The 22,093-nt window shown below is 39.3% G+C and overlaps 2 protein-coding genes and 1 non-coding gene across 3 annotated transcripts; all 3 read left to right on the plus strand.

The window, feature by feature from the left end:
• Positions 1–8,868: 8,868 nt before the first annotated feature.
• LOC115718327 (small nucleolar RNA R71) lies at positions 8,869–8,975 on the plus strand. The gene has a single exon (XR_004011906.2). It is a non-coding gene; the product is annotated as a small nucleolar RNA R71 (small nucleolar RNA).
• Positions 8,976–11,321: 2,346 nt separating this feature from the next.
• On the plus strand, positions 11,322–16,194 carry LOC133037163 (uncharacterized). The gene is made up of 3 exons (XM_061114008.1): positions 11,322–12,260; positions 12,687–12,753; positions 13,749–16,194. Exon 3 carries the CDS (start codon positions 13,759–13,761, stop codon positions 16,192–16,194), a length of 2,436 nt encoding a protein of 811 aa, XP_060969991.1. The 5' UTR covers positions 11,322–12,260; positions 12,687–12,753; positions 13,749–13,758.
• A 1,500-nt stretch (positions 16,195–17,694) lies between these two features.
• LOC133037164 (uncharacterized) lies at positions 17,695–18,306 on the plus strand. Its single transcript, XM_061114009.1, has one exon. The coding sequence runs from the start codon at positions 17,695–17,697 to the stop codon at positions 18,304–18,306; it is 612 nt and encodes a 203-aa protein (XP_060969992.1).
• Positions 18,307–22,093: the final 3,787 nt, after the last annotated feature.

Raw genomic sequence — 22,093 nt, forward strand, 5'->3', positions numbered from 1 at the left:
ATTAAGCAATAATCTACTCGTCACATAAGTCATGCAAATACTTTCGTTTCACATAGAACATTGATTATCTTAATTTTAGCATTCTCAATTCTCACTTTTCAGATTTCGAATTGAGATCATAGAGCATGCACAAGGTGATCAATCTTAAACATTAAATTAAGAACAAATTAAGATAATTTCACACACAAGAATTGAGGAATGGTAATTAAACATTAACTAGGCAAAACATTAAACAACAATCATCATCCTCCCTAAATGGGAAATTTAGTTCAGAAACAAATCCATAACCATTCCTATAGCAATATTCAACATAAATAAATTAAAGAGGAATAAAGAAAAGAATTGTTGGTGGATGAATTCTGGATCTTCACTTGAATCTCTATGCTCTTCCTGCGGCTCTCAGCTGTATTTTAGGGTTTCTGATCGCTCTCCCTGACTTCCAATCGCAGTTTTCTATTTATAACTGAAATTTAGGGTTCGATGGACGAAAATGCCCCTGGTCCGTACGGGATCTCGCCGCGGCTAAGCTTCCTCTCGCCGCGGCGAGATAAGTGAAAATAAGGGGCCTCTCTGTAAGGACCTTTTAGCCGCGGCCATATACACTCTCGCCGCGGCCAGATGAGTAAGAAAAATAGGCTGTTCTGTAAGGACCTTTTAGCCGCGGCCATATGGAGCCTCGCCGCGGCTACTGTAGCAGCCTCCAAATTTTCGTTATTTTGGGATCTAGCCGCGGCCAAGCTATATCTAGCCGCGGCCAGATGTACAAAATAACCCGTAATTTGCGTTTTCTTGGCTCAGCCCGTCTCTTGTTTAATTTCTGCCCCCGAGACATCTTTTATTCCAAAGAACCTAAAAACATAGAAAACAAGCGTAATTCCGTCATAACACAGCTAAAAACGCACATAAATTAGATCCAAAACATAGGCTAAAAATAGCCTAACAAACTCCCCCAAACTGACTCTTTACTCGTCCCCGAGTACTAAGACTAAACTAAAAAAAAAAAAAACTGACAATGATAGCTAAACTTTCCGACAATTTAACTGTTACCTTCACCTGCACAACTTCAATCCATCCATAACCAGAATTTCAACTTGCCAACTCTAAGAACTAAGTTGAATGTGCAATTCACAAGTAAGTAATTCATACATACATAAAACATCTCAATTGCCATTGACATCACAACTGTTCTAAACTTTCCAACATCCCACTAACACATGATCAATAAGTTTGAACGACATACCTCTCTCCACTAATGTTGACAAATTTCTATTCGGAATCAATAGGTCTTTTTCGGTTAACATCGCATGGCTTAGGTACATGGGTAGGTGAGAAGTCATTTAAGCTATACTATACCATAAGCACTTTTAACCAAGCAAGCCTAGACATTTCTTTTGCTTTCTTTCCATATATCCCAAAAACAGAAATAAGAGATTGCAATTTTTCTTATGTGTGTACCTCATAATTTTCTTAACTTTTTTTTTTTTCTTCAAGAATACATTTTTTTCTTTCTTCTTTTTTTTCATAGGCCCAACACACAATATTATTCCATTTTTTTTCACAATCTCTCATTCCTACACTTTATTTATTTTTTTTTTTCACTTACAGCACTTATCCCCCCCCAAACTTGCTTCAAGGCTCATGGCATAATAAGGTATGTTCAGGGTGAAAAGAATTTAAGATAATGAATTCAGCTCAGTTAAGTGGTGAAAAATTTTTAAAACAGGCTAAGGCTCAACTTTGGGTATACTATGGTAAAAATTTCTAGGTAGGCTTGAAAGGCTCAATCGTTCCAAAGAAAACTTGCCTAAATCACTTTCCAAACAGAAAATATCAAGGATTTCGCTTCAAGAGAGTATGTCATACAAATTCTATTCCATGTTCAATCAATCATTCCACAAACCAAATAGAACAGAGGTGATATGTGAGAATAGCAAATGTTTTAAGTCTACATGAATCACTTCCTAGCACACATCCATCTTAATTCAAACAGTTGCAAGTCAAGCACACAGTTATGTTTTAATCCATTGCACAAGTGAATAACAACAATTCAATCAATCTTTCAATTTAGCTATCACACAAGACTAAAAGAAAAACTAAAACAAACTCAAATAAAACAAATAAACTGAAACTGAAAAATTTAAGTCTCCCCCCCCAAACTGAAATGCACATTGTCCCCAATGTATGAAAATAAACCAGGGTGAGAGAAACTTACCTGAGCCCCTTAAAAGGGGTTTGGCGGCGGTGGCTGGTCATAAGGGTTGAAGCGGGGTGGCATGGGAAAATAGTTTGGATCATCCACACCGATATTCATCCTCGTGACAAGTGTGTTCAATTGAGCCACCTGCTGCTCATCAAAGATACTCCGCTGGGCCATGTAATTCTGCATATGCATGTTCTGCTGAATCAGATAATTCAGCTGATTGTGAGTGTACTGCATAGCAGGGTCAAGAGGCCCGACAAGACGTGGTGGTTCAATGTCGTCATGCTCCTCTTGTTCTTGTGCGGGAGGATCTCCCCGAGCTGGTGGTTGACCATGAGGATGAGGAGGTTTAAGTCGCATAACAGTGGATAAATTGATACTACGCTGCGGCGCTACCTTAGTATCATAAGAGTACAGTGGTACTCCATGTTTCTCACACAGATCAGTGATAATGCCAGCAAGCCCAAGTCCACCACCACAAGAACCCTCAACCATTATATCGAATGTCAGTCGAACGATGTCCCCCACATTCAAATTATACCCTTTCATAATTCCATAAACATATTTAAGCCTGTCAATCTGAGCATCAGAAAAGTGTTTGTTCGGGAGCAACCTTGCACTGACAAAGTACAGCCACGCTTTGGCTATTTGGTTGAGTTCACACCGAAACAATTGATACGGTTCTCCATCATAGGTATGAAATCTAAGTCCTGGATACCCTAGAGTTTCGGCTATATCCACATAATCCAAACTCTTTGTTCGGATTTGCTGCTTCAAAGGTTGCTGCTCTATAGTAAAGGTTGGAAGCTCATAAAGAGCATGGATATCGGCTGTGGAAGCAGGCACCTTAACCCCCCTAACTCTTACTTTGCCATCCTCTCTCTCAGGCCAGTTGGCTAAGAATTCTAAAGCTAGAGTTTGGTTACCCCGCTCAGTGACATCTACAAACTTAGTCCACTGCCTATTTAAGATTTGATCTCTAATAGACGCAAAGGCAGGAGGGATGTTTGCAGTTTGGCTTAGGTTTACAATGTCTATTCCTCTATCTTCAATGAATGGCCTATCTTTCAATTTCAAAAACCGCTCTTGAGCATCCATGTTGGTAAACCTTACTCTATCAAGATTAGAGCGACCCCGAGGTGGGTTTGATGATGACGCTCCCACTTCCTCACTCACTCTTGACCTTTTTGGACCCATAGCCCCCAAATTTTTTTCTAACTCTCAAGATTTTTTAAAATTTCGACAGCACCTCCCCTTAAAAATCCACTTCCCGGGAATTAACCTTTTCACAATCACACTCAATTGCACTCACCACAATAATATTCAACAATGTATGAGCAAAAATTCCAAAAAAAATTTCAACACAAAGTCTAATATTCTCTAGCAATCCACAAATAATCCAATCAAACTTGTGTAGAGAAATTAAAATTTGTTACCTCAAAGAAAATCACTCTTTAGTCAACCTCCATTGATGAGAACCTTGAAGCTTTAGGGAAGAAGAAGGTGAATAGTGATTTTCTGAAATTTAAGTGAGATATAGGGATTTTGGAGTGGATTTTTAGGGGAAAAGGGTGTTAGATGAAAGAAATAAGGGATTATGATGATTTAGGATGAGAGTTTATGGATAATTTTGATGAAAATTGGTTTGAATGGGGTTAGATGAAGAAAATAGGTTGAGGAGGGTGGTTTTTCGGCTGGAGAAGGTAGGGGTTGAATGTGGGGTTTGATTTGAAATGTTAGGGATTTTGAGTTTAAAAAGGGAAATCTGACCATTCTAGCTGCGGCCATATGGAGCCTCGCCGCGGCTAGATTTCGATAAATTTTAGACCTTTCTGTAAGGACCTTTTGGCCGCGGCCAAGGTCTATCTCGCCGCGGCCACTGAGCGAGTCCCACTTCTTTTTTTTTTTTTTTTTTTTTTGAGGAAAAGAAAAATAACAGCAAGAACTAAAAATAATTCACTAAATCATAAAGAAATTTGGGTTGCCTCCCAATTAGCGCTAACTTTATCGTCGCTTAGCTAGACGTTGATCGAGATCTTCATAGTGGCGCCAGAATCATGGCGGACTTGGTTTGATCAAATTGACCTCCCAAGTAGAGCTTTAATCGCTGTCCATTCACTTTGAAAGTATTAGGACTTTCACCTCTTAGTTCCACTGCTCCGTAGGGAAACACTTTGATCACCGTAAATGGCCCTGACCACCTTGACTTTAATTTACCAGGAAACAACTTTAGTCTTGAGTTGAAGAGTAGAACTTGTTGACCAGGTTGAAACTCCTTTCTGACTAGATTTCGGTCATGCCATCTCTTAGTTCTTTCCTTGTAAATCTTGGCGTTTTCATAAGCTTCATTTCGAAATTCTTCCAACTCATCCAACTGTAGTAGTCTTTTCTGCCCAGCAGCTTTTAAGTCCATGTTTAGAGTTCTCATTGCCCAATAAGCTTTGTGTTCTAACTCCACCGGTAAATGACACGCCTTTCCAAACACCAACCGATATGGTGACATCCCTATTGGCGTTTTGAACGCTGTTCTGTAGGCCCACAATGCGTCATCCAACTTTCTTGACCAATCTTTCCTTGATCTCTGCACCGTTTTCTCCAGAATCATCTTTATTTCCCGGTTAGAAATCTCAGCTTGGCCATTACTTTGCGGATGATAGGGAAGGGCAGTTCTATGACGAACACCATACTTTGAAAGAAGTGCTTCGAACTGTTTGTTGCAGAAATGACTCCCTTCATCGCTTATGATCGCTCGGGGAGTACCAAACCGTGTGAATATATTCTTCTGAAGGAACCGAAGAACTGTTTTTCCATCATTAGCTGGTGTTGCTGCAGCTTCTACCCATTTTGATACGTAGTCCACAGCTAGTAAAATGTATAGATTGCTAAACGATGAAGGAAAAGGACCCATAAAGTCTATCCCCCATACATCAAACAACTCTACTTCCAAGATTCCTGTCAAAGGCATTTCGTTTCTCCTTGAGATGTTTCCTGTACGCTGACAACGATCACATGCCTTCACAAAAGTACTAGCATCTTTGAAAAGCGTTGGCCAAAAGAACCTGCTTTGCAACACTTTGGCAGCTGTTCTAGTTCCACTGAAGTGTCCCCCACATGGTAAAGCATGGCAGTGATTAAGAATAGAGTACATCTCCTCTTCAGGCACACACCTTCTTATTATCTGATCTGCACAATGCTTGTAGAGGATTGGCTCTTCCCAGTAGTAATGTTTTACCTCGGAAAAGAATTTCTTTAATTGTTGGCGAGATAGCTCAGGAGGAGTGATATTAGCAGCTAAGTAGTTAACATAATCAGCATACCATGGTACCATAAGACTTTCCCTCACACTAAAGAGTTGTTCATCGGGAAATTGTTCATTTATTTGTACCTCTTTCGTATTCTGACTTTCTTCCAGTTCTAGTCTTGACAAGTGATCTGCCACCAAGTTCTCAGTACCCTTCTTGTCTTTTATGTCTAGATCAAATTCTTGCAAAAGAAGAACCCATCGAATCAGTCGTGGTTTGGCATCCTTCTTAGTCATCAAGTATTTGATTGCTGAATGATCTGTATACACTATCACTTTATTGCCAATCAAGTAGGGTCGAAATTTGTCACATGCAAACACTATAGCCAGCATCTCTTTTTCTGTAGTAGCGTAGTTTAGTTGGGCATCATTCAAGGTTTTGCTTGCATAGTAAATGGTTCTGAATACCTTGTCAACCCGTTGTCCCAAAACTGCTCCAATAGCATAATCACTTGCATCGCACATAATTTCAAAAGGTAATTCCCAGTTTGGTGTAGTCACGATCGGTGCTGAGATTAACTTCTCCTTGAGAATCTGGAATGCTTCAAGACAATCTTTCCCAAATTCAAAAGGTACTCCACTAGCAAGAAGATTGGATAGCGGTTTGGCCACTTTGGAGAAATCTTTGATAAATCTTCTATAAAACCCGGCATGACCCAAGAAGCTTCGAACTCCCTTAACTGAAACTGGGGGAGGCAAGTTCTCAATTGTAGATACTTTGGCTCTGTCAACCTCAATACCTTCTTTTGAGATTTTATGTCCCAACACTATTCCTTCTGTAACCATGAAATGGCACTTTTCCCAGTTCAATACCAAATTAGAGTCTTCACATCTTGTTAAAACCAATTCCAAGTTGCTCAAACATTGGTCAAACGATGAGCCAAACACTGAAAAATCATCCATGAACACCTCGATGCACTTTTCTATTAAATCTGAAAATATGGCCATCATACACCTCTGAAATGTTGCTGGAGCATTACACAGCCCAAATGGCATTCGTCGAAAAGCAAAAGTACCATATGGACATGTGAATGTTGTTTTCTCTTGATCCTCCGGTGCTATAGCTATTTGGTGATACCCTGAGTACCCATCAAGGAAACAATAGTACTCTTGACCTGCCAACTTGTCTAACATCTGATCAATGAATGGGAGTGGAAAGTGATCTTTTCTTGTGGCCTTGTTGAGTTTTCGGTAGTCAATGCAAATTCTCCATCCCGTGACAGTTCTGGTTGGGATGAGTTCATTCTTCTCATTCTTTACCACCGTCATCCCTCCTTTCTTTGGAACAACTTGGACTGGGCTCACCCATTTACTGTCTGAAATAGGATACGCTACCCCGGCATCTAACCACTTCAAGACTTCTTTTCTGACAACCTCCTTCATTGGTGGATTTAATCTACGTTGTGCATCAATGGTTGGCTTCACTCCTTCCTCCATTAAGATTCTATGCATTACAGTTGAAGGGCTGATCCCTTTAATATCTGCTAAAGTCCATCCAATGGCTTTTGTATGCTTCCTTAGAACCCGTAATAGCTTATCTGTCTCTACAGAAGATAGGGAAGAAGCCACAATAACAGGAAGTGTCTTATTTTCTCCCAAATATTCATACCTGAGATGCTCTGGTAGGACTTTTAACTCTAGTTGAGGAGGCTTTTCAGTAGATGGGGTAGGCTTTGTTGGTATGACTCCTAACTCTTCATAATATTTTCTATTCAGTGGTCCATAAGAATCGAGCCACAAAGCATACTCATAAGCTTCCTTACCGTCTTGTTCCACCACCTCTTCTTGTACCAAAGTCAGATTAAGAGGGTCTTCAGCATGCGTCTTTGTCTCCACCAACTGGTCCACCACATCAATTGCAAAACAGTTGTCACTAGCCGTAGGATAGGTCATTGCTTTGAGCACATTAAATACAACTTCATCTCCTTGTACCCTTAGCTTTAACTCTCCTTTCTGAACATCAATTAGTGCTTTCCCTGTTGCCAAGAAAGGTCTACCCAGGATGATAGGAACATTACTATCTTCTTCCATATCCAGAACAATAAAATCAGCTGGAAAGATGAACTTGTCCACCTTTACTAACACATCCTCAATGACTCCTCTTGGGTGAGCTAGCGATCGATCTGCCAATTGAAGAGTTACAGTAGTTGGCTTTGCTTCACCTAGCTGCAATCTTTTAAACACTGACAAAGGCATTAAGTTTATACTGGCTCCCAAATCACATAGTGCATTTATTCCTTCAATTTTACCAATAGTACAAGGAATAGTGAAGCTCCCTGGATCTCTGAGTTTTGGAGGGAGTTTCTTCTGTAGAATAGCGCTACACTCTTCAGTTAGAGCCACTGTCTCATAGTCTTCCATCTTCCTCTTCTTTGACAAAATTTCCTTCATAAACTTCACATAACTTGGCATCTGCTCTAGAGCTTCAGCAAAAGGAATGTTAATGTGAAGTCTTTTGAAGACTTCTAGAAACTTGGTGAACTGCTTGTCTAAGCTTGACTTTCTGAGCCTCTGAGGATAGGGTATTTTTACATGATGATCAATACTAATCGGTGGAGACTGTGGTGGTGGTGATGGGCTGTCAGTAGCCTTCTCTGCTGTTGGTGTTGGTTTTTGCACTGGTTGAGCATTTATTTCTTTGTCTATCTCAACTGGTTGTGGTAACTCGGGCCCATCATACTTCTTACCGCTCCTCAGGGTAATTGCCTTGCAATTTTCTTTGGGATTAACTTCAGTTGTGCTAGGCAAATTTCCTTGAGGGCGGGTTGCTACCTGAGTTGCTAGCTGGCCCATCTGAGTCTGCAGGTCTTTAATTGAAGATCTAGTTTCAGTCATAAATTGGAGCAGTAAATCTGTCTGCAAACTAGAACTTCCACCAGAGGCTTGTTGCTGATTAAACTGTTGGTTCTGATTTCTTTGTTGATAGAACCCACTATTTCTTCGGTTGTTACCCTGGTTGAACCCATAATTGTTGTTGTTGTTGTTCTGTGAAAAATTCCCAATGGCTTTAGCTTCATCCATTGGCAAATCATCCACATCTGCTTGACACTCCGAAAAGTGATGACTTCCTCCACATAACTCACAAACAATTTGGGCTTGTTTAGCTTGCCCTGCAATGATTTTAGTCAATGCCTCAACCTGAGCTGTTAACTTTGTGATGGCATCAACTTCTAACACACCAGCTACCTTCTTAGATTGACTCCTTTCAGTTGGCCACTGCTGATTGTTTAGAGCCATCTCCTCCAATAGATCATACGCTTCATTAGCACTTTTTCTCATAAAAGCTCCGCCCGCTGCTGCATCTATTAAAGTTCTAGTATTACCAACCAGCCCGTTATAAAAGTTGTGAACCAGCATCCACTTCTCTATACCATGATGAGGACACCTCCTGATCAGATCTTTAAACCTCTCCCAAGCCTCATGGAGAGATTCATTATCTTGTTGGCAGAAATTATTGATTTCTCCTCTCAGCTTTGCAGACTTAGCTGGAGGAAAGAACTTTGACAAGAATTTTGTTGCCAGATCATTCCATGTAGCAATAGAATTAGGTGGCAAAGAATTCAACCAACTCTTGGCTCGTTCTCTGAGCGAGAATGGAAACAACCTCAGTCGAATGGCATCATCGCTAACTCCATTAACTTTAAAAGTTTCACAAAGTTCCATGAAGTTAGAGAGATGCAAATTAGGATCTTCAGAAGGGAGACCACCAAACTGAACTGAAGACTGCACCATTTGAAGGATGGCAGGCTTAATCTCGAAATTGTTTGCATCCACTGCCGGTGGCCTGATACATGACTGCACTCCCGTCAGAGTAGGGAGAATGTAATCTCTCAAGCTACGGCCATTAGCTTGATCTTCCACGGCACCTCCATTATTACCGTTATTACCCCCATTGTTTCCAGCATTATTGTTCACATTCGCAGCCATGATCTACGATGTTTCGGCGGTTCGAAACTCTTTCTTGCCTCTTGTTCTTTCGATTCCTCCTGCAAGTTTTCTCGATTTCAGGATCAACTGGTAATATGACTGTTTGTCCTTGACGGCGCATGCACTTAGGATTCCTGAAATAGATCAAGAAAATATTGCAAGAAAAAGGTTAGAAAAATCAGCAAGAGAAAATATACCAAAGTAGAAGTTAGTATAATTTTATGTAATATTAATCTTTAACAATTCCCCGGCAACGGCGCCAAAAACTTGTTGCTATAATTTTAAACACTACGCAAGTATACGCAATCAAGTAGTAAATCTCACACAGGTGAGGTCGATCCCACAGGGAATTGGATTAAGTACCACTAAATTATACTTATGATTCTATTCGGTAAATCGAAAGCAATTATGATTTAAAAACAGTAAAATATGAAAGAAATTCAGAAAACTTAATAACACAATTTAAAGTTGAGCAAGATGAGACAATAGGGAGGAGAATCCACATTTGTTGTTTACCCAAATCGTTAATGCTTAATTACTATCCTATTCTTGGAGTGAATGACAGATTATGAAATAACCTAGCTCCTTTCAGATCTTCTAGATTCTAAATCACATGTTATCTAATTAATTCCTTAATTAAACTAACATGAAATCAGCATTAAGCAATAATCTACTCGTCACATAAGTCATGCAAATACTTTCGTTTCACATAGAACATTGATTATCTTAATTTTAGCATTCTCAATTCTCACTTTTCAAATTTCGAATTGAGATCATAGAGCATGCACAAGGTGATCAATCTTAAACATTAAATTAAGAACAAATTAAGATAATTTCACACACAAGAATTGAGGAATGGTAATTAAACATTAACTAGGCAAAACATTAAACAACAATCATCATCCTCCCTAAATGGGAAATTTAGTTCAGAAACAAATCCATAACCATTCCTATAGCAATATTCAACATAAATAAATTAAAGAGGAATAAAGAAAAGAACTGTTGGTGGATGAATTCTGGATCTTCACTTGAATCTCTATGCTCTTCCTGCGGCTCTCAGCTGTATTTTAGGGTTTCTGATCGCTCTCCCTGACTTCCAATCGCAGTTTTCTATTTATAACTGAAATTTAGGGTTCGATGGACGAAAATGCCCCTGGTCCGTACGGGATCTCGCCGCGGCTAAGCTTCCTCTCGCCGCGGCGAGATAAGTGAAAATAAGGGGCCTCTCTGTAAGGACCTTTTAGCCGCGGCCATATACACTCTCGCCGCGGCCAGATGAGTAAGAAAAATAGGCTGTTCTGTAAGGACCTTTTAGCCGCGGCCATATGGAGCCTCGCCGCGGCTACTGTAGCAGCCTCCAAATTTTCGTTATTTTGGGATCTAGCCGCGGCCAAGCTATATCTAGCCGCGGCCAGATGTACAAAATAACCCGTAATTTGCGTTTTCTTGGCTCAGCCCGTCTCTTGTTTAATTTCTGCCCCGAGACATCTTTTATTCCAAAGAACCTGAAAACATAGAAAACAAGCGTAATTCCGTCCTAACACAGCTAAAAACGCACATAAATTAGATCCAAAACATAGGCTAAAAATAGCCTAACAACCGTGAACGAGCTTGTGAAGATTGTACATGTCGGGGCGGTTAGGCCTGGAGAGTACGATCCTCGGGACAGCAAGACTGATTTTGTAACTAGTCGCTAGGCGACATTTATTTTGTATAAACAGTTAACTCTTTTGTAAATGATTTTATAACCGGGATCCCGAGTCTTTTGTAATATTATTTTATAAGTTTAATTAAAAAGCAAAAATTTTAATTAATCACGTTTTCCATAAACCTCGTTGATTAGCAACGAGCTGCACATGTTCAAAAATCACGTAATATGTAATATCCGCTAACCCCGAAAGGGTATTTTTGTAATTTTATTTAGCTGAGAGTATTTTTTTTTGTTACATATTTATGGATTTAAATATGTATGGGATTATTTTTATGATAATATAATATTTGATTTTATTGGCATGTGCATAATGCCTAATAGATACATATGTGTGGATATTGTTATATTATCATTATTATTATTATTATCATTATTATTATTATTATTATTATTAATATTATTAACAGTTATATATATATATGCTATACGTATACGAATAAAACCGAACCGAACCTAACGCCTATTTTGGTGGAATGGGAATCGCTCCACTTCGGTTCAATGCGATATTTTGCTTGGGTTTAAACACGATAGAAATTAGGTTTTAAACTCTATTTTCGTTCACCCAAAACAGAGAACCAACGAGAGAGAGAGAGCACGTATACGGCGTATACGGTACCGAAAACTTTCGTTTCTTCAAGCGGAGTGAAACCTGGGTGAACGTGGGGGTTTGGGATCACTTATATACGACCTAAGGAAGCTTTTTAACGTGGTATAAGGGGCGGAAGTCGTCGTTTTGAGATTCGCCATTTTTGAAGCTTCAAAGGTGCGGCTTAGTTACGGACTCGAATTCGAACGTGTTTAAGCTTGTTCTTGGGTCAAGGGAGGTTATATTTGAGTGCATGGGACCCTAAGGATTGTTTTTGACGTAAGAAAACGAAGCTTTAACGTCCAAAACGAAAATCCAAAATTTTGACTCCATTAAAGGCGGTACACCGCCAACGAAGAAGACAACCCCGATCTGCCTTCTCGGACCATTTTTCTTGATCGTTTTGAGGTCCTGAGCATTGTGGAGAGCTTCCCCAATCGAAAGGACGCTTCAAGAGCCATCGGAGACAAAGTTACACTTTACCGGCGACGAAACCGACGAGAACGCCGGCGACCGCGTTCTGACCGTTTCTGAGGTGTTTTTCTTAGATATTTTTGTATATTTTGATTCCTTATTTTATTCTAAGGTGCTTGGTGAAGTTTCATAATTTTCTGAATTTATTTGGAATTATTGTGAATTATTTAGTATAATTCATAGATTAATTATGAAAAATACTTAGATTACTCAGAAAAATCTAAATATATTTTATATGATTAGTTATGAGATATAAACTATTGCAAAATTGGTAGATTCGAATTTCGGTTAATTTTGTATTTTTCATGAATTATTTGTGTTATTTATTAAATTAATTATGAAAAATACTTAGGTTGCTCAGAAAAATCTAGATTAATTTTATTTGATGGACCTATGTGTTACGTATTTTTACGTAAGTTTCTGTATGAGTTTAGAGATTCATACTTGAATGTATTTTGAGTGTATTGTTGTGTTAATGAATGTCTAGGATCTTGTTCTCAACAAGGAAATTCGTTGAGGTGCTCGAGGTAGCAAGTGTGGTCTTAGCAACTGAGGTAAGAAGAGTGGACATCTGTACACAGGGTGTATGTTATGCATACAACTTGGGTTGGTTTGCTATTTAATTTGATTGTGTTATGATTTCCTTATATTTTGTGAGCATCGTTAGCATGAGAATAATATTAGGGTCTTGCTGCTTGTGTGAGCATAACACTTGCAGGTTATAACATTATCATGGGTGAGTACAACTTATGGTAATTAATTGCCCTGTTGGATGCCAAGTGTGAGAATAACACAAGGCAGGGTAGGTTACCTCATGTCTGATCAACATGAGAGAATAGTTGATTATCGTATGTGAGTATAATGTGCGGTATGAGACTTGATGTGTGCATGTGAGAACAACATGCGTTGTGGATATATTTATGGAATGTGAATTACTGTTGATTAATATAAAAGAGCAAATTATGTCAAGTAACTAGTTAGGAGGGTTATGTCCTACATAGCTCTTCTTACTGGGCGTTAGCTCACGGGTACTCTGTGTGCAGGTAAGGGTAAGGCTAAGCAGTGAGAATGAAGAGCTCGAGGCGTGGACCGCATGTTAGGGAAATTTTGGCACGGTATTTTGCTTTTAATGTTTTTAAGCTTCTAAACATTTTGGAACTATTATTTTGACTTAACTAGTTCTTATTTAAGTTTACAGTACTAAAAGTATTTTGTTTTAAACAATGAGATCTCATGCTTGGATATTTTTCAATAAAGCAGTATTTGATTGTCTTTATCTTATTAAATTATTTTATACGGACTATCCTCTGTGACATCTCGGGAAATCGGGGTGTTACAATATGGTATCAGAGCAATACGGTCCTAAAGATTGTGGTTAGCCCTAACATGTCAAGTTCACCGCCATGAGACGAGCTCGACTCACTGTACTGTAAGTGGTTATTACTTATAATTAATTGCCTTGAATTTCTGCATGCGAGAGGGTAACATTATTTTCATGTAAAATTGATGATCAAAATGATCTTGATGTGTATTGGTTTGTGTGGTTCAGGAGTTTAGAAATGCCTCCTAGAAGGTCAGTTAGAGTGGGTCGAGGTCGAGGTCGAGGTCGAGGCCAAGGCCAAGGCCGAGATGATGGAGGGAACAATGAACCGCCTCAAGCACCACAGGGATGGGAAGAGCGCATTGCCGCACTGGAAGGAATCATTCATAGGCAGGATGAAGAACTTCGTCAGCTGAGACGTCAACCGGAGCCGCCAGTCCAAATAAGGCAGGATGCAGAAAATAGAGACCCACCAGCTGCAGTGGTATATCCTGCTACAGAGGCTAGACATGAGTTGTTAGCAGAGAGATTTCGGAAACAACACCCACCTGAGTTTGAGGGAGGCATAGACCCGGTAGTGGCTGAGGAGTGGATAAGTCGCATAGAAAGCATTTTGCAGATGCTAAGGGTGGATGGGAATGACCGAGTGAAGTGTGCATCTTACATGCTGAGGAAAGATGCTCGTATCTGGTGGGAGGTGGTGGAACAAACAAAGGATGTAGATACCATGAACTGGGACGATTTCAAAAGGGTCTTTAATGAGAAGTATTATAACTCAGCAGTTCTAGCAGCAAAGGTCGATGAATTTACTGGGTTAGTCCAAGGGAGTCTTACTGTGACTGAATATGCACAAAAATTTGATAGATTGGCAAAATTCGCTCCAGATCTGGTACCTACTGATAGAGTGCGAGCACATCGATTTGTGGAGGGCCTGAAACCAATGGTTGCTCGAGATGTGGAAATTGTGTCAAGGGGTCAATTCAGTTATGCTCAAGTTGTCGAAATGGCTCTTACGGCGGAGCGGAGTGAAAACAAAATTTGGAAGGAAAATGCTGCCAGGAGAGAATCTAAGAAAGGTGGAGCCAATTCTAATGACCACAAGAAACGGGGACAGGACCAGTCCGGGCAGCCAAGTCAAGACAAGAGGTACAAAAGTGATAACGACCAACGATTTAATGGCAGCAGTGGGCGAAACATTCCAGAATGCCCTAAATGTACCAAACGTCATCTCGGCGAGTGTCGCGCAAAAGCATGCTACAAATGTGGAAAAGAAGGACACATCAAACGCAATTGCCCACTGTGGGGACAGACTGGGAACAGAGCAGAACCCAAGAAAGATGACAAGTATGTTCCAGCCAGAGTTTTTGCCATCACTCAAGCAGAAGCTGAGGCCAGTCCTTCGGTTGTATCAGGTCAGATTCCTATGGCCAACACCACTTGTAAAGTTTTGTTTGATTCTGGTGCAACTCATTCCTTTATTGCTAGCACAATTGTAAATCATATAAATGCACCGAGTGAATTATTTACTGTGGGGTTTGGGACCATGTTACCATCTGGGGAGGTTGTAATCTCTAGAAGTTGGCTTAGGGGTATACCTGTCAGGATAGATGGTAGAGAATTATTTGTAGACCTGATTGTATTAGATTTATTTGATTTTGATGTAATCTTGGGCATGGATTTTCTTACCAAATATGGAGCATCAATTGACTGCAAGCAAAAGAAAGTTGTTTTCACACCAGAAGATGGAGAGACTTTCGAGTTCAGGGGGGTAGGAAAGAAACCCCGCACTCCTATTATTTCGGCAATGAAGGCTGGGCAACTATTGCAGCGTGGGTGCTTAGGGTATCTAGTTAATGTGGTTGATGACACCAAGAAAATTGAAAGAAAGTCGGAGGAAACACGGGTAGTTGCTGAGTTTCTTGATGTATTTCCAGAGGAGTTACCCGGGTTACCACCACACAGAGAAATCGAATTTGTGATAGAATTAGTGCCCGGAACAGCACCAGTTTCCCGCGCACCATATAGGATGGCACCATCGGAATTGAAAGAACTCAAAATACAGTTGGAAGAATTGCTTAAGTTAGGGTTTATCAGACCTAGCTACTCTCCGTGGGGCGCACCAGTTCTATTTGTTAAAAAGAAAGACGGTACTATGAGAATGTGCATAGATTACCGAGAATTGAACAAGGTGACTATAAAGAATCGGTACCCACTGCCGAGGATTGACGACTTGTTTGACCAGCTTCAAGGGAAAAAGGTGTTTTCTAAGATTGATCTTCGTTCAGGGTATCATCAGCTAAGAATCAAAAATGAAGATATACCGAAGACAGCCTTCAGAACGAGATACGGGCATTATGAGTTCATGGTGATGTCATTTGGACTTACAAATGCCCCAGCAGCTTTTATGGACCTCATGAACCGAGTCTTCAAGGAATATCTGGATCAGTTTGTCATTGTATTCATAGATGATATATTGATTTATTCTAAGACAGAGGAGGAACATGAGGAGCACTTACGCTTGACCTTGCAGCGACTAAGAGAACATCAATTGTATGCCAAGTACAAAAAATGTGAGTTCTGGTTGTCCGAGGTTGCATTTTTGGGCCACATTGTCACTAACGGGGGAATAAAAGTAGATCCCGCCAAGGTTCTTTGCGGTGAAAGAATGGCCTAGACCAAAGACCGCCTCAGAGATTCGAAGCTTTTTGGGTTTAGCAGGCTATTATAGAAGGTTTGTTGAGGGGTTCTCAAAGATAGCCACACCCTTAACAGAATTAACTAGGAAGAATCTAAAATTTTCCTGGTCAGACAAGTGTGAGCTAAGCTTCCAAGAGTTGAAGAATAGACTTATCTCAGCACCAATCCTCAGTTTACCAACAGAAGAGGGACAATTTGCGGTATATTGTGATGCATCTAAACAAGGGTTGGGTTGTGTTCTAATGCAAGAAGGGAAGGTAATTGCTTACGCTTCAAGGCAATTAAAAGAATACGAACAGAGATACCCGACACATGACCTAGAGTTAGCGCGGTGGTTTTTGCACTAAAAATGCGGCGTCATTATCTCTATGGAGTGAAATGTGAAATCTACACCGATCATAAGAGTTTAAAGTACTTTTTCACCCAGAGGGAGTTAAACATGAGGCAGAGGAGATGGTTGGAGCTAGTCAAAGACTACGGCTGCGAGATAATGTACCATCTGGTAAAGCCAATGTGGTAGCGGATGCACTCGGCCGTAGAGGTCCGGACTAGTTTCCACTTTACAAGGAGTATCAAGGGAATTAGTGGAAGACATGGAACGAGCTGGTATAGAGTTTATTACAGGCCAACTTGCAAAGGTCACACTTCAATCCACTTTGTTAGAAAGAATTAAGGAGGGGCAGACGACAGATCAAAAGCTCAGTGAACTAAAGCAAGAAATTTTGAATAGTAACGCCAAAGATTATGAAATATCAGACACGGGATTAATTCGGTTCAAGGGACGAATTTATGTGCCCGATAATGATGAGCTCAAGAAGGGGATATTGGTAGAAGCTCATACTACACCTTATTCAGTTCATCCCGGGACCACTAAAATGTACCATGACCTAAAAGCATTGTATTGGTGGCACGGTATGAAAAAGGATGTAGTTGAATTTGTGGCCAAATGCTTAACATGTCAACAAGTTAAAGCGAGCATCAAAGACCGGCGGGATTGTTACAACCACCGAAGCTCCCTGAATGGAAGTGGGAAGAGATTTCCATGGATTTTGTGACTGGGTTACCTAAGACTACAAAGCAGCATGACGCCATTTGGGTAGTCGTCGATAGGTATACAAAATCTGCCCATTTTCTACCAGTACGCATGACTTACTCCATGGACCATTTTGCTGAACTTTATGTGAATGAGATTGTGAGATTACATGGGGCACCGTATTCTATTGTTTGTGATCGAGATGCTCGGTTCACTTCGTCTTTTTGGGAAAGCTTACAGAGAGCAATGGGAACTCGATTGAAGTTCAGCACTGCATATCATCCAGAGACAGATGGTCAGACTGAGAGAACAAATCAGATCTTGGAAGATATGTTGAGGGCATGTGTGATAGATTTCCAAGGATCATGGAGCAAATACCTGCCTTTGATTGAATTTTCTTACAACAACAGCTATCAGTCTACTATCGGGGTAGCACCCTATGAGATGTTGTATGGAAGAAAGTGCAGGTCTCCACTGCATTGGGATGAGTTGGGAGAGAACAAACTCCTAGGGCCAGATGCAGTTCAGCACACCAACGAAGCTATTCAGAAGATCAGGGCTAGAATGATCACAGCGCAGAGCAGACAGAAATCTTATGCAGACCTGAAGCGGAGAGACATTGAGTTCAAAGTGGGTGATCATGTGTTTCTTCGAGTGACACCACGAAAAGGACTCTCGGTGAAGAGATTTGGCAAGAGAGGGAAACTAAGTCCCAGATATGTTGGTCCATTTCAGATATTGGATAGAGTGGGCAGTGTAGCTTATAGAATAGCTTTACCGCCATCATTATCTGGGGTGCATAATGTATTTCATGTATCTCAACTCCGGAAATATGTGTCAGACCCATCGCATGTTTTGAGCTATGAAACACTGGGTTTGCAGGAAGATTTGTCCTACAATGAACGTCCGGTGAAGATTCTTGATCAAAAGGATAGGATTTTGAGAAATAAGACAATTACCCTGGTGAAAGTCCTATGGAGAAACAGTGTGGTTGAGGAAGCTACTTGGGAGCTTGAATCTGATATGCGAGAACAATATCCAGAATTATTTGAGTAAAATTTCGGGACGAAATTTTCTTTTAGAGGGGGATAATTGTAATATCCGCTAACCCCGAAAGGGTATTTTTGTAATTTTATTTAGCTGAGAGTATTTTTTTTGTTACATATTTATGGATTTAAATATGTATGGGATTATTTTTATGATAATATAATATTTGATTTTATTGGCATGTGCATAATGCCTAATAGATACATATGTGTGGATATTGTTATATTATCATTATTATTATTATTATCATTATTATTATTATTATTATTATTAATATTATTAACAGTTATATATATATATGCTATACGTATACGAATAAAACCGAACCGAACCTAACGCCTATTTTGGTGGAATGGGAATCGCTCCACTTCGGTTCAATGCGATATTTTGCTTGGGTTTAAACACGATAGAAATTAGGTTTTAAACTCTATTTTCGTTCACCCAAAACAGAGAACCAACGAGAGAGAGAGAGAGCACGTATACGGCGTATACGGTACCGAAAACTTTCGTTTCTTCAAGCGGAGTGAAACCTGGGTGAACGTGGGGGTTTGGGATCACTTATATACGACCTAAGGAAGCTTTTTAACGTGGTATAAGGGGCGGAAGTCGTCGTTTTGAGATTCGCCATTTTTGAAGCTTCAAAGGTGCGGCTTAGTTACGGACTCGAATTCGAACGTGTTTAAGCTTGTTCTTGGGTCAAGGGAGGTTATATTTGAGTGCATGGGACCCTAAGGATTGTTTTTGACGTAAGAAAACGAAGCTTTAACGTCCAAAACGAAAATCCAAAATTTTGACTCCATTAAAGGCGGTACACCGCCAACGAAGAAGACAACCCCGATCTGCCTTCTCGGACCATTTTTCTTGATCGTTTTGAGGTCCTGAGCATTGTGGAGTGCTTCCCCTATCGAAAGGACGCTTCAAGAGCCATCGGAGACAAAGTTACACTTTACGGCGACGAAGCCGACGAGAACGCCGGCGACCGCGTTCGACCGTTTACGAGGTGTTTTTCTTAGATATTTTTGTATATTTTGATTCCTTATTTTATTCTAAGGTGCTTGGTGAAGTTTCATAATTTTCTGAATTTATTTGGAATTATTGTGAATTATTTAGTATAATTCATAGATTAATTATGAAAAATACTTAGATTACTCAGAAAAATCTAAATATATTTTATATGATTAGTTATGAGATATAAACTATTGCAAAATTGGTAGATTCGAATTTCGGTTAATTTTGTATTTTTCATGAATTATTTGTGTTATTTATTAAATTAATTATGAAAAATACTTAGGTTGCTCAGAAAAATCTAGATTAATTTTATTTGATGGACCTATGTGTTACGTATTTTTACGTAAGTTTCTGTATGAGTTTAGAGATTCATACTTGAATGTATTTTGAGTGTATTGTTGTGTTAATGAATGTCTAGGATCTTGTTCTCAACAAGGAAATTCGTTGAGGTGCTCGAGGTAGCAAGTGTGGTCTTAGCAACTGAGGTAAGAAGAGTGGACATCTGTACACAGGGTGTATGTTATGCATACAACTTGGGTTGGTTTGCTATTTAATTTGATTGTGTTATGATTTCCTTATATTTTGTGAGCATCGTTAGCATGAGAATAATATTAGGGTCTTGCTGCTTGTGTGAGCATAACACTTGCAGGTTATAACATTATCATGGGTGAGTACAACTTATGGTAATTAATTGCCCTGTTGGATGCCAAGTGTGAGAATAACACAAGGCAGGGTAGGTTACCTCATGTCTGATCAACATGAGAGAATAGTTGATTATCGTATGTGAGTATAATGTGCGGTATGAGACTTGATGTGTGCATGTGAGAACAACATGCGTTGTGGATATATTTATGGAATGTGAATTACTGTTGATTAATATAAAAGAGCAAATTATGTCAAGTAACTAGTTAGGAGGGTTATGTCCTACATAGCTCTTCTTACTGGGCGTTAGCTCACGGGTACTCTGTGTGCAGGTAAGGGTAAGGCTAAGCAGTGAGAATGAAGAGCTCGAGGCGTGGACCGCATGTTAGGGGGCTGGCACAGTATTTTGCTTTTAATGTTTTTAACTGCTAAACATTTTGGAACTATTATTTTGACTTAACTAGTTCTTATTTAAGTTTACAGTACTAAAAGTATTTTGTTTTAAACAATGAGATCTCATGCTTGGATATTTTTCAATAAAGCAGTATTTGATTGTCTTTATCTTATTAAATTATTTTATACGGACTATCCTCTGTGACATCTCGGGAAATCGGGGTGTTACATAATACGCCTATGTTAGTTAGGGTGTTACACAGAAATTCCATAGTCTTCCATACTATGATTGAGATACCACTTGATGTGTGTGGGCACTACTCATCTCACAAGGATTTCAAATTTTTCTCTCTTTTCTCTCTTGAATTTCGTGACTTATGGCTTCATACAAAGACTTGCAAGAGAAGAGAACAAGGGTTGCTTTATATAGGGAGAAGGGAGAGCATAACTTTCCAAATAAAACAGTTTCCTTAATTACTGTGTAATCAATTAACTGCCTTATTTAGTGTGATCAACCACTTTCCTATTTTTGCTAGGCTTTGATTAGCAATTACATGGCAATTAAAATTGAAAATAATAATTGGGAAACACACAAAGAGGTGCCGACCATAGGGTGATATGGGCCTCACTTGGATTTTGCAGTTTCCTCAATTTTATTTCAATTTCTCCAAAAATGCCATTTTTCCAATTCTAATCATTTAAATGCCAAAACTAATTATTTAATAACTAAAATAGATTATTAAATAATATTGTCATTTAAAATAATTATTAATTAGACATGAAAAGTCTCTCAATTAATAATTAAGCCTAGAAACCCTTTTCTTTACGATTTCATCCTTAAACTGTGAGAATTCATAAAGTAGACATAGTCTAACTTTTAGAATTATAATTGATTAATTAAAATCAATTAACTGAGTCTTACAAGCAGTATGGTCTCAACTAGTATGGGGACCATGGGTCTATATAACCGAGCTTCCAATAAGTCGAACCGAATTTACCAAGTAAATTCCCTAACTTATTAATTCCTCATTGAATCCACACTTAGAACTTGGAATTTCACTCTCAGTCATATAGAAACGCTCTATATGTTCTACGATATAGACACGTCATTAGTTATCCATTGTTATAACCCTAATGTGATCAATGATCCTCTATATAGATGATTTACACTGTACAGGATTAAATTACTGTAACACCCTACAATGTATTTTATCCTTAAAACACTTAACCCTGTATAATTGATATTTCACCTAAGTGAAATGAGATCTCCACCATTTATCTTCGTTTGGTTAAGCTCGAAGGAAATCATCCTTTACTTCTATTTGCCAAATAGAAGCTATAGATTCCATATTTATGTTAGCGCTCCCACTCAATTGCACTACCGTGTTCCCAAAATGTATGTATTGCCCTGACTCAGAAGAGGGCTTAACTAACAAATCAAAGAACACGAATAACACTCTTGAGACTGAGCCTAACCATATCAGGATTTCGATCATTTGATCTAGGATCAACATGTGATATTGAATTGAATAGATATTACGGTAAATTTTAACATATCTAATCAAAGTTCAATATCGGTCCCTTCCGATGTATACTCCATACATCCGATACTGGTAAACTTTGCCAATGCCCTAGAAAAAACATAACACTTTTCCAAGGTGTAAGAATACCTATCGCTGATTATACCATGTCAGTCTAAATCCAGTGTTCTGACAAATCAGGGAATCAACTTTTGAACATATAATTTAAGATT

The sequence above is a fragment of the Cannabis sativa genome, chromosome 4 (genome assembly GCF_029168945.1).
Source record: "Cannabis sativa cultivar Pink pepper isolate KNU-18-1 chromosome 4, ASM2916894v1, whole genome shotgun sequence".
Lineage (NCBI taxonomy): Eukaryota > Viridiplantae > Streptophyta > Magnoliopsida > Rosales > Cannabaceae > Cannabis > Cannabis sativa.

Coding starts and splice junctions, on each gene's coding strand:
- LOC133037163 (XM_061114008.1), top strand. CDS start 13,759: ATGCCTCCTAGAAGGTCAGTTAGAGTGGGTCGAGGTCGAGGTCGAGGT.
- LOC133037164 (XM_061114009.1), top strand. CDS start 17,695: ATGTTGTATGGAAGAAAGTGCAGGTCTCCACTGCATTGGGATGAGTTG.